The sequence below is a fragment of the Salmo trutta genome, chromosome 29 (assembly GCF_901001165.1).
Source record: "Salmo trutta chromosome 29, fSalTru1.1, whole genome shotgun sequence".
Taxonomy (NCBI): domain Eukaryota; kingdom Metazoa; phylum Chordata; class Actinopteri; order Salmoniformes; family Salmonidae; genus Salmo; species Salmo trutta.
This window is the reverse complement of record NC_042985.1, coordinates 14,810,614-14,821,749: the sequence shown is the minus strand read 5'-3', so window position 1 is coordinate 14,821,749 and position 11,136 is coordinate 14,810,614. Positions and strand designations below refer to the sequence as shown.

At 41.8% G+C, this 11,136-nt stretch overlaps 1 protein-coding gene across 2 annotated transcripts; it reads right to left on the bottom strand.

The window, feature by feature from the left end:
* Window positions 1-2,338: 2,338 nt before the first annotated feature.
* LOC115166989 (WD repeat-containing protein 76-like) lies at window positions 2,339-8,435 on the bottom strand. 2 transcript variants are annotated; one of them, XM_029720978.1, is made up of 13 exons: window positions 8,312-8,435; window positions 8,092-8,184; window positions 7,935-7,991; window positions 7,533-7,653; window positions 7,244-7,345; window positions 5,254-5,407; window positions 4,718-4,876; window positions 4,419-4,534; window positions 4,207-4,305; window positions 3,788-3,937; window positions 3,542-3,595; window positions 3,159-3,267; window positions 2,339-2,930 (listed from the first exon to the last, which is right to left on the bottom strand). In XM_029720978.1, the coding sequence occupies exons 4-13, from the start codon at window positions 7,544-7,546 to the stop codon at window positions 2,787-2,789; spliced, it is 1,101 nt and encodes a 366-aa protein (XP_029576838.1). In that variant the 5' UTR covers window positions 7,547-7,653; window positions 7,935-7,991; window positions 8,092-8,184; window positions 8,312-8,435; the 3' UTR covers window positions 2,339-2,786. The 2 variants fall into 2 exon arrangements, with proteins under 2 accessions (XP_029576838.1, XP_029576839.1); XM_029720979.1 differs by lacking the exon at window positions 8,312-8,435 and adding an exon at window positions 6,990-7,030 and having other exon boundaries at window positions 8,092-8,295.
* Between the last annotated feature and the right edge of the window lie 2,701 nt (window positions 8,436-11,136).

Sequence of the window (11,136 nt, the reverse complement as noted above, 5' to 3'; positions counted from 1 at the left end):
AACTAACCTTCCCTGTGCCAATTTTTTTTTTAAACATACCCCTCCCCCAAAGTAGTTTTACAACCCTCCCCTATTTTGGACCACCCCAACCCAGTCAATTTCAAATTGTCCCTTATCACTGCATATTGTCTTTGCTTGAATTGCCCTGCCAATGCATTGTTCTTCTCAGACCATTTTAAATAAAATTATAAAGACGCTTCTCAGGAACACACACTTTATTTCACGAGGATTGGCCTTACCATTGCTGAGATCTCATTAAGTGATCGGAAAGGTTAAAAAGGTCACGGACAGGTCAATGTTACTCCTTAGTCTACAACGGCACCAAATCACTGGTCTTAATTCTTAAATTCAACAAGTTTCGTCAAATACCTAAAGATGGTGCTCAATTGGTGTGACATTTTCAGGGCTGATGTAAAACAACGATGATTCAAATCAAAGTCCAAATGTAATTAAAATGCAAATTAGCCAGTACAGAATACATAATTACAGTAATTTAAGCCCAATAATTGAAGGTAGGGTGGTCATATTATTAACAAAGATTAATCCTTTATCAATTTGAAAACAATTTCTGAAATTACCCCCACAGCCTAACATACACAATACTTCTCACGAAGTCTGAACTGTAACACAGAAAGCTATTAGTCTAATAACATAGAAGTAAGCTAAGGTAGGCCTACAGTTGTGGCCAGTTTTGAGAATGACACAAATACTCATTCTCACAAAGTCTGCTACCTTAGTTTGTATGATGGCAATTTGCATATACTCCAGAATGTTATGAAGAGTGATCAGATTAATTGCAAAGTCCCTCTTTGCCATGCAAATGAACTCAATCCCCCAAAAACATTTCCACTGCATTTCAGCCCTGCCACAAAAGGACTAGCTGACATCATGTCAGTGATTCTCTCATTAACACAGGTGTGAGTGTTGACGAGGACAAGGCTGGAGATCACTCTGTCATGCTGATTAAGTTCCAATAAAAGACTGGAAGCTTCAAAAGGAGGGTGGTGCTTGGAATCATTGTTCTTCCTCGGTCAATCATGGTTACCTGCAAGGGAACACATGCCGTCATCATTGCCTTGCACAAAAAGGGCTTCACAGGCAAGGATATTGCTGCCAGTAAGATTGCACCTAAATCAACCATTTATCGGATCATCAAGAACTTCAAGGAGAGCGGTTCAATTGTTGTGAAGAAGGCTTCAGGGTGCCCAAGAAAGGCCCTGCAAGCGCCAGGACCGTCTCCTAAAGTTGATTCAGCTGCAGGATTGGGGCACCACCAGTACAGAGCTTGCTCAGGAATGGCAGCAGGCAGGTGTGAGTGCATCTGCACGCACAGTGAGGCAAAGACTTTTGGAGGATGGCCTGGTCTCAAGAAGGGCAGCAAAGAAGCCACTTCTCTCCAGGAAAAACATCAGGGACAGACTGATATTCTACAAAAGGTACAGGGATTGGACTGCTGAGGACTGGGGTAAAATAATTTTCTCTGATGAATCCCCTTTCCGATTGTTTGGGGCATCCGGAAAAAAGCTTGTCCGCAGAAGACAAGGTGAGCGCTACCATCAGTCCTGTGTCATGCCAACAGTAAAGCATCCTGAGACCATTCATGTGTGGGGTTGCTTCTCAGCCAAGGGAGTGGGCTCACTCACAATTTTGCCTAAGAACACAGCCATGAATGTAGAATGGTACCAACACATCCTCCGAGAGCAACTTCTCCCAACCATCCAGGAACAGTTTGGTGACGAACAATGCCTTTTCCAGCATGATGGAACACCTTGCCATAAGGCAAAAGTGATAACTAAGTGGCTCGTGGAACAAAACGTCAATATTTTGGGTCCATGGCCAGGAAACTCCCCATTGAGAACTTGTGGTCAATCCTCAAGAGGCGGGTGGACAAACAAAAACCCACAAAATCTGACAAACTTCAAGCATTGATTATGCAAGAATGGGCTCCCATCCGTCAGGATGTGGCCCAGAAGTTAATTGACAGCATGCCAGGGCAGATTGCAGAGGTCTTGAAAAAGAAGGGTCAGCAATGCAAATATTGACTCTTTGCATCAACTTCATGTAATTGTCAATAAAAGCCTTTGACACTTATGTAATGCTTGTAAATATACTTCAGTATTCCATAGTAACATCTGACAAAAATATCTAAAGACACTGAAGCAGCAAACTGTGGAAATTAATATTTGAGTCATTCTCAACCTTTGGCCACGACTGTACACCCGAGTTGAGTTACATTGTCATGTTATTTTTGGTGTTGAGGAAAAACTGCAGAAAATAATTCACCTAGGCACAGGAGAGAGTGAGTTGCCTGATATGGGACACATTTTCAACACACTGGTATTTAGCCATGATTTTATTGATTATAGGGCTGTAGGCACTGAATTCTGGTAGTTTTTATTTGAAAGAATAAAACCAATGAATCACAAAATTCGCTACGGGTACAATACAGCCAATGAAAGAGCTAAACTACATGAAAAGCACAACTTCAGCTAAATATATAACTTTATTTAAACTAAACAAAACATCAAATTTGATAGAAAACAATAGCAAAGACAGCTTGCAGAAAAACAAACAACTTATTTTGGACTATTCTAAGCATGTGCTCTGGGCCCGTATCATTAAACATTTTAGAGTAGGAGTGCTGATCTACGATCAGTTGAGCCTTCCAGATCCTAATGAATAAGAGGGAGGATACCTGATCCTCGATCAGGACTCTTATGCAGATGTTTTGTAAACAATGGCCCAGGTTTCTCCTCAGGCAGTGAACACATACAGGCATCCTGCTCTCAGTCGGTGAAGACGTACAGCCGTCCGGAGGCGGTACCCCCCAGTAGAGCGTTCCTGGTGGGGTGGAAGGCTATGACTGAGAGCACGGTGGTCATCTCTGGGTCCTGGAAGGAATGCTGGAGCTGCCCACTCTCATGGAACACCTGGATAGAAAAGGATATACTTTATTGTCCCAGAGGAGAAAATTGTCTTGGACACAGTGCCCCGTATACAAAATATATGAAACGTTACCCATACCATGCATAGCCAAATAATCCATAACTTGTACATTGACCTTACACATCCTGTTTGGGGAATAGTAACACGATCTCAGATCTTACTTATGTTGTTGAGGTTCGATGATAGACGTGGGAAGAAAGGAGTGCTTATACCTGGACTCTGCGAGGCCACTGCATGCTGTCCACAACGAAGCAGTCGTCCCTCTTGGGGTCCCACATCGCCTGCAGCTTGGACAGCCAGCGCCCTGTGTATAAGTTCTGTCTGCAAAGAGGGACAAAGGAAATGGATTCATCAGCATTACACAAAGACACTATTACAAAGACTCCTGGATTTGCTGACTGATGTCTATTGGTATAAAGCACACATACTAGAAATAACACCGGCATTGGAGAGTAAACCAATGCAAACAGAGGTTGCGGGATCTTTCCACAATTTTTTTTTAATTCATCTTTATTTAGCCAGGAGAGATAAAACACTATTTCTCAAGAGACCTGGTCAGTTTCGCTTTCTAAATGTGATAGTATAATGAATTTACTGGATGGAGGGCAGTAGCGGAGCTCTGGAGGTCAGTTCCGAGGTGTCGTAAATCCTGAAAAACAAAGTAAATTTAATTGCTAAACATTTTAGGTTTCAAGTATTGGACAATATGCTTAGTGCAACTTTTAAAACACATCATAGCACATAAGCAAATTATTTATTTGAACTTTATAGTCATTTAAAAAAAAAAAAAAAAAAATCTCTTTACATATTTTAACGTACTAACTGTGGCATGCAGACTCACCTGATGTTGTCTAGGCAGGTGGTCACTACTCTGTTGCCAGTGCCAGGAGAGAAGTAGGCAATTGAGATGCTCTTTGAGTGACCATAGAGCTGGGAGACTGGCTCGCTCGACGACGCCGTCAAACATCGAGCATCGTAAATGCTCACAATACTAGAGAAAAATCAAAACATCAATATCAGTTTTAGCAACATAAAAGATCAATGAAATAGAAAGTGGATTTCATTAATAGGACTATACTATAAGTAATCATTTTGCAAACTTGACAAAATACATAAATCAACTTATTAAACCATAGGATTGTCTCAAGGCTTGTATAGAGATTGCTTGCCATAATGACATTGGTCGACCTGATTGGTCGACCTGATTGGCTGACATCGGTCGACATATTGCACATCATAGCACTGATTCCCATTTTGTACCTGTTCTCAGCCACCATGATGTACTGCTTCTGAACAGGGTGGACATGAACACAGCGAACCGTCTTGGTATCCAGGCTATGGAGGGACTCATGAGAGGTTCTGAGTAAAAACGAGACAGACCAACATTAATAAGGCATTAGCAATAAGCTTTTGACTTATAACAGAATGGCCAGTCCTTGTACAGAGAGAAAATCAAAACGATGTTACTTTACCCTGGAGTCCACCTGTCAACGATGGCAACGTCTCCGTACCAGTCCCCGGTGACCAGCGTCGAACAGTCATGTGACAGGAAGTCAAAGGTTCTCAAGTCATCCTTGATCCGATACACCTAGTTGGAGAAAGAACAGAGATAACGTAACAAAGACAAAACAGGGAATCTAAAATCTGATATGCGTGTTCAATTCCCACTGGGGTCACACATGAAAATACATGCACTCACCGTTTTGTGTTGCTTTGGAAAAAACTGTTTGCTAAATGCCATATATTATCATCACTGTATTATGCATGGTACCTCGTCAAAAACGGCTTTCTCCACGTCTGTGCTCCGTAGCGTCCTGTCGTAGCTGAGGGTCAACAGGTCTGTAGGATGTGACCTGGAGAACGCCATGCAGGCCACCGGCCGGACGTGTGGCTCAAATAGCAGCACGCCCTCATCCCCCATATCAGAGTCCTGAGAAAACAAACAGCAGCACGCCGTTGTTGTATTCACAACAACTGGGAACTCGGAAATCTCCGACTTCAGCGCGCTCAAAACAACTGGGAACTCGGGGGGGGGGGGGGGGGGGGGCTCAGACTGTGATTTTTTTGAACGGTCATCCAACTCGGGCCGCTTTCTTGAGCTCTGACCTGAAGATCACTGATGTCATGATTTGACCTTTTATTTTTCTGAGTTTCCAGTTGTTTTGAACACAGCAAGAGTCCTGGGGAAACAACAAACGGCAGCACAACATCACCCATACCAGATTCCTGAAAGAAAAACAAAAACCAAATAAGCCCAGTCACACATTAACTCTACGGCATCCAGCTTCACTGTGTGTGTGTACTCACGAGGTTCCACAGCCCCACTCCACCCAACTTGTCCCCAGCAGCCATGAGCAGACGACTGCTACACGGGTGGAAGGCAACAGAGACGATACGACTCTTCACCTTAGCTACTCCTCCACTCTTACTCAGCTCCATGCTCTTCAGAGTACTACGGTACCTGGAAACGTACCCAATGTAATGTCAGCCTGGCACAGGTTAGGGTTTTACACATCTATACATTCAAATCAATACAGGACGTCCATCAAATACATACATTTGTCACAGAACGTTAAGAAAAATGGACATATTCCTTAATAACCTGTTATGGACAGGAGTTCCGCTAGCGGAACCCCTCGCCAACAGCCAGGGCGCAAAATACAAAACAGCAAAAATCTCATAATTCAATTTTCTCAAACAATTCTACACCATTTTAAAAGACAATCTTCTCGTTTATCCAACCACGTTGTCCGATTTCAAAAAGGCTTTACGGCGAAAGCATAACATTAGATTATGTTATGACATCAACTTCACAAGAAAAACCACACAGCCATTTTCCAAGCAAGGAGAGGCACCACAAAAACCAGAAATACAGCTAAAATGAATCACTAACCTTTGACGAGCTTCATCAGATGACTCTCAGGACTCAATGTTACACAATACATGTATGTTTTGTTCGATAAAGTTCATATTTATATCCAAAACCCCCATTTTACACTGGCGCGTGATGTTCAGAAAATGTATTGCCTCCCAAAACTTCCGGTGAGGAGCACATCAATTTACAAAAATATCATCATAAACGTTGATAAACTTTTAAAACAGTTATTGAAAGAATTATAGATACACTTCTCCTTAATGCAACCGCTGTGCCAGATTTTAAAATAGCTTTTCGGCGAAAGCACATTTTTCAATATTCTGAGTACTGAGCTCAGCCATCAAAGCAAGCTATACAGTTACCCGCCAAGTTCTGGAGTCAACTAAACTCAGAAATAGTATTATAAATCTTCACTTACCTTTGCTGATCTTCGTCGGAATGCACTCCCAGGACTCCCACAAGAAATGTTATTTTTGTTCGAAAAACTCCATATTTATGTCCAAATAACTCCTTTCGTTCACGCGTTCAGATCACTATCCAAAGGCAAAATGAACGAGCGTAAAACCAGAGACAAAAAGTCCAAATGTTCCATTACCGTTCGTAGAAACATGTCAAACGATGTTTACAATCAATCCTTAGGGTCTTTTTAACATAAATCTTCGATAATATTCCAACCAGACAATAGCGTATTCATTACAGAGGAAAAAGATGGAGTGGCGCGCCTGTGTGCAGTAAACAACTCACTGGTCCCAGGCAGTCCACTGATTGACTGGGCTCTTATTCTCTGCCCAGTAACAGTGGAAGCATGAAACAAGGTTTTAAAGACTGTTGACATCTAGTGGAAGCCTTAGGAAGTGCAATATGACCCCACAGACACTGTAGTTTCTATAGGGATTAGATAGAAAAACTACAAGCCTCAGATTTCCCACTTCCTGGTTGGATTTTTCTCAGGTTTTTGCCTGCCATATGAGTTCTGTTATACTCACAGACATCATTCAAACAGTTTTAGAAAATTCAGAGTGTTTTCTATCCAAATCTACTAATAATATGCAAATATTTGACTCTGGGCCCAAGTAGCAGGCAGTTTACTCTGGGCACGCTTTTCATCCGAACGTGAAAATTCTGCCCACTATCCCTAACAGGTTTTAACATTCAAAATGAAACTCACTCTTCCAGACCCAACTCCTCCTTTTCTTCTTTGATTAAATCCTGTGGAATACAATTGTAAAACTGTAAAAGAACAGCAAAGCTGCAAACAGTTATGCTGAACATAGGACTGAAGAGTTAGCCTGGTCCCAGATCTGTTTGTGCAGTCTTGCCAAATGTTATGGTCATTTTCATGCCCAATGAGTTGCAAAGATCGCCCAAACAGATCTGGAACCGTGCTAGAGAAAAGTAGGTCATGGTGAACAAATGTGCAACCTCTGTCCACAGCTTGAGAAGCTCAGGTGGCAGTGAACTATCCTCCTCCATGTTGATTGGCTCCATTCTAATGAGACCCTCTGGCTTCCTGGCACGTTCAATCTTTAGTAAATACACAACATAAACAAACAAACCATTATCATGAGAAATAAAGTAGCGATTCAAGATTAAAATGGAACAAATGTGAAAAGTAGGCTTTTCTGTGTAGTGAAGTACAATTTCTTAACATAAGAGCATATCCTATTGGTCAGTTACTCACGTCGCATTTTGCTATTGGTCAGTCACTTACTCGTTCGGCCTCATAATAAATCCTGTGTGGTTCCGGGGGCAGGGGGAGTGGCTCTGCTTCCTTCTTCTGGATTCTCAAGGACTTGGTGCGAGGAGGCAGTATCTCTGTCCAGGCTACCTTACTGTAGTGAGCCAAGACATTAGTTACATTGTGTTAGAAACAGAAATGAGTCACACTGACATTCTCTATCCAAGCTGGCCATAATAAATACATTCTGTATGCCATAAGTTACAGAAGCTCATATGGGCCTTGTCCTAAAGGGATTAAGTATGTATAACGGAAGCTCATTTACTTTGTACTGAGACCAAATTCGACTGACCAATGTAAGTACATACACGGTACACAGGAAACATTGAAGTAAATATTTTCAGTCATTGGTACAAATGTTGAATCTGTCATTACTTTAGTTTCTGTCTCTTGAGACCTCTGTGTTTTTTCTGGTTTCAAATCCTGCTTGGCCTATTGTTGAAACAATAATATGTTATTCATTTCACCACACAAGGAGTTTCAGTAAAATATGCATAAGTAGATACCATTTAAACTCTGTTCTTCAACAAACCTCAAGCAGTTTTATGGAGGACAGGAACACTTGGTTTTGTCTGATATTTTCCAACCGTTCCAATTCATAATTCGATAGACTTCCAGGTTGTATCTGCAATGTGAAAACAAAGAGTAAAGTGAGATCACCAACAGGATTGTATTCATTCATGCAGTTTTCAAATGTCTCCTCTTGGACCCACAGACGTTTCACAGTATTGTTATAGCCCTGACTAGCTCACCTGATCGCCTAAACAAGGGTTGTGTCCTCTGCTCAGATGTATGCCACAACATCTGGATCGGTATTTTACATATCAGCTAACCACATATGTTGTTATAGCTTTCTGGTGTCAGACGGCAGTCGATGACGTGGCATGCATCAACCAATGGTTGTGTGCCACGTCTGAGCAGAGGAACATGACCATTGGCTTGATCATTTGTTGACAAGTTGAACCGCGTGTGCTAGCCCAGGAATAGTTCAAATACGTGGAATACCTGGGGGGTCGCCTAGGAGATGTTTGAAAACCTCTGCATTAGTCCACATGTAACATTTGGGTCTACCGCAGGAGAAACCAACATCTTGACCATTAGACCAAGAGGAAATTCACTATTGGCACTAGAACCGACTGATTTTGAAGTCGCAGGTGGGGCTACCCATCACGTGGCCATGAGCAACCATGACCGACTCAAGTCCGCTACAATCACCCCTTTGATCTCCTGCCCCACGACAGATCGGGCCCCACGTTGGGGATAAGAACTGTTAGACCAAGAGGAAATCCCCCATTAGCCTGAAGGCTGAAATAGATTTTGATGTCGCAGTCAGGGGCTACCCATCATGTGACCTTGAGCAATCATGACCGACTCGTGTCCTCTACACATACGCCGTAGCAAACGTTTCGCAACGGAAAAGAAAAACAAGTATTTTTTATTGGACAACTTGAGGTAGTCTCTCCCTGTTTCAATATTATACAATCAGTCCTCTTCCGTTTGGTGCCTAATGAAACTTGACAGGTTATTTGGCCTAAATACTGTGTGTAATGAACAGTTACATCCTTGTCTTCCTTCTCCTCTGACTTTTTAAATTCTTCCTACTAGCATTTCCCAGTTATAGCCCATTATACACACAATTGAGACAAACAATCATGCATGCACACATTCACTGAACTTGCACTTTGGAATTGCATCATGGATCAGTGGTCATCATATGGGTGGACACACCTTTCTTTTCGTTCCTTGATTTTCTTTGAAGCTGGGATTTGGTACCAGTACCTCTTCTGGGGTGAATTTCTTGGGTTTGCAGCTTCTTTTGCTGAATGGAGTACAGGGACACCATTCGTGGTGTTCGCTGGCTTCATTTCCTGTAATTGATGTTGGGATGCATTTCAATTTAGTAATGACTTAAACAGGTTTATAATTGATCAAAAACTTAGCACAGTGGTATCTTCAGCTAGATAGCTAGCTAGCTCCGATAAGGCTGGAGGTCTGGGGAAGAATGCTAGTTAGGTGCCCAAGGAAACTTCAGGTGCACATGGGCGGGGAATTTACAATACTACAGTAATGTGACTGCATAAAAAGTAATCTCAGAACCTGGAAACATATCTCACATGAGCGCTAGCAGAGACGAAGATGGGGCATCACTAGCTTCTATAACCACAAAGTTACAATATCTGCCCATTTCTACAATTTATCTTCTTAAAATGTGATTTTAAAGCTAACCATGGACTGCTAACCTCATACCTAACCTTAAAATTATGACGGAAAGCACATTTTTGTAGCCAATTTTGACTGTGGCTGTGGAATCTGACTGGAATCCAACTTTGTGAATAAAGAAGCTAGTGGAAACCACGGATGGGCGAATAGACGGTCGTCAGTAGTTACTACAGCCACAAAGTTATAAAGGTCAATTCACCATCATTTCAGGTCATTTAATTCTTATAAACAAAACACATATGAATAAGATTTTCGGCTACAGAAGTGCTATTTCTTATCGATCTCTACAGTTTAATCCAAAAACAAATGTGAAATGACGTAAACTAATACTGAGTTACTGGCTAACTGCACTGGCTAGCATAGCTAAGGAACTAGCTACGGTCGCTGCGCACATGACGTCGATGAACCACCAAAGGCAACCCCCATTTCTGTTAAATTGAGTAAAGGGCAGGTAGATGGTTTTTCGTGCCCAAAGTCGACCTTTAAAATCTTATTTTAAACCTAACATTAGCAGCAATGCTAACCTTAAATTAATAACAAAAAGCGAATAATTATTTTCATACATTTTTACGATATTGCCAATTCTGACTGTGCTATCTAGTGGAAACCCAAATAGTCAGCGATAGATTATCTTTGGCGCTAATCAGCTGCTTCTCGATGTCTGTTGAGGAGAGACAAATTAGATAAGACAACGGATGCTGGTCCCAGGTCTCGTTTTGGTGGTTATGGTACATTAGTCATTGCAACCTACCATTTCATTGATCTCCACTGTTCCATTGCAACTCCACGAGGTGAGATCTTGCATGGAGCCCCAGGCTGAGGGAGATTGAAGTTCTTTTGTGTTTCTTCCATTTGCGAATAATCGCACCAACTGTTGTCACCTTCTCACCAAGCTGCTTGGCGATGGTCTTGTAGCCCATTCCAGCCTTGTGTAGGTCTACAATCATGTCCCTGACATCCTTGGAGAGCTCTTTGGTCTTGGCCATGGTGGAGAGTTTGGAATCTAATTGATTGATTGCTTCTGTGGACAGGTGTCTTTTATACAGGTAACAAGCTGAGATTAGGAGCACTCCCTTTAAGAGTGTGCTCCTAATCTCAGCTCATTACCTGTATAAAAGACACCTGGGAGCCAGAAATCTTTCTGATTGAGAGGGGGTCAAATACTTATTTACCTCATTAAAATGCAAATCAATTTCTAACATTTTTGACATGCGTTTTTCTGGATTTTTGTTATTCTGTCTCTCACTGTTCAAATAAACCTACCATTAAAATTATAGACTGATCATTTCTTTGTCAGTGGGCAAATGTACAAAATCAGCAGGGGATCAAATACTTTTTTCCCCCACTGTACTTCTGC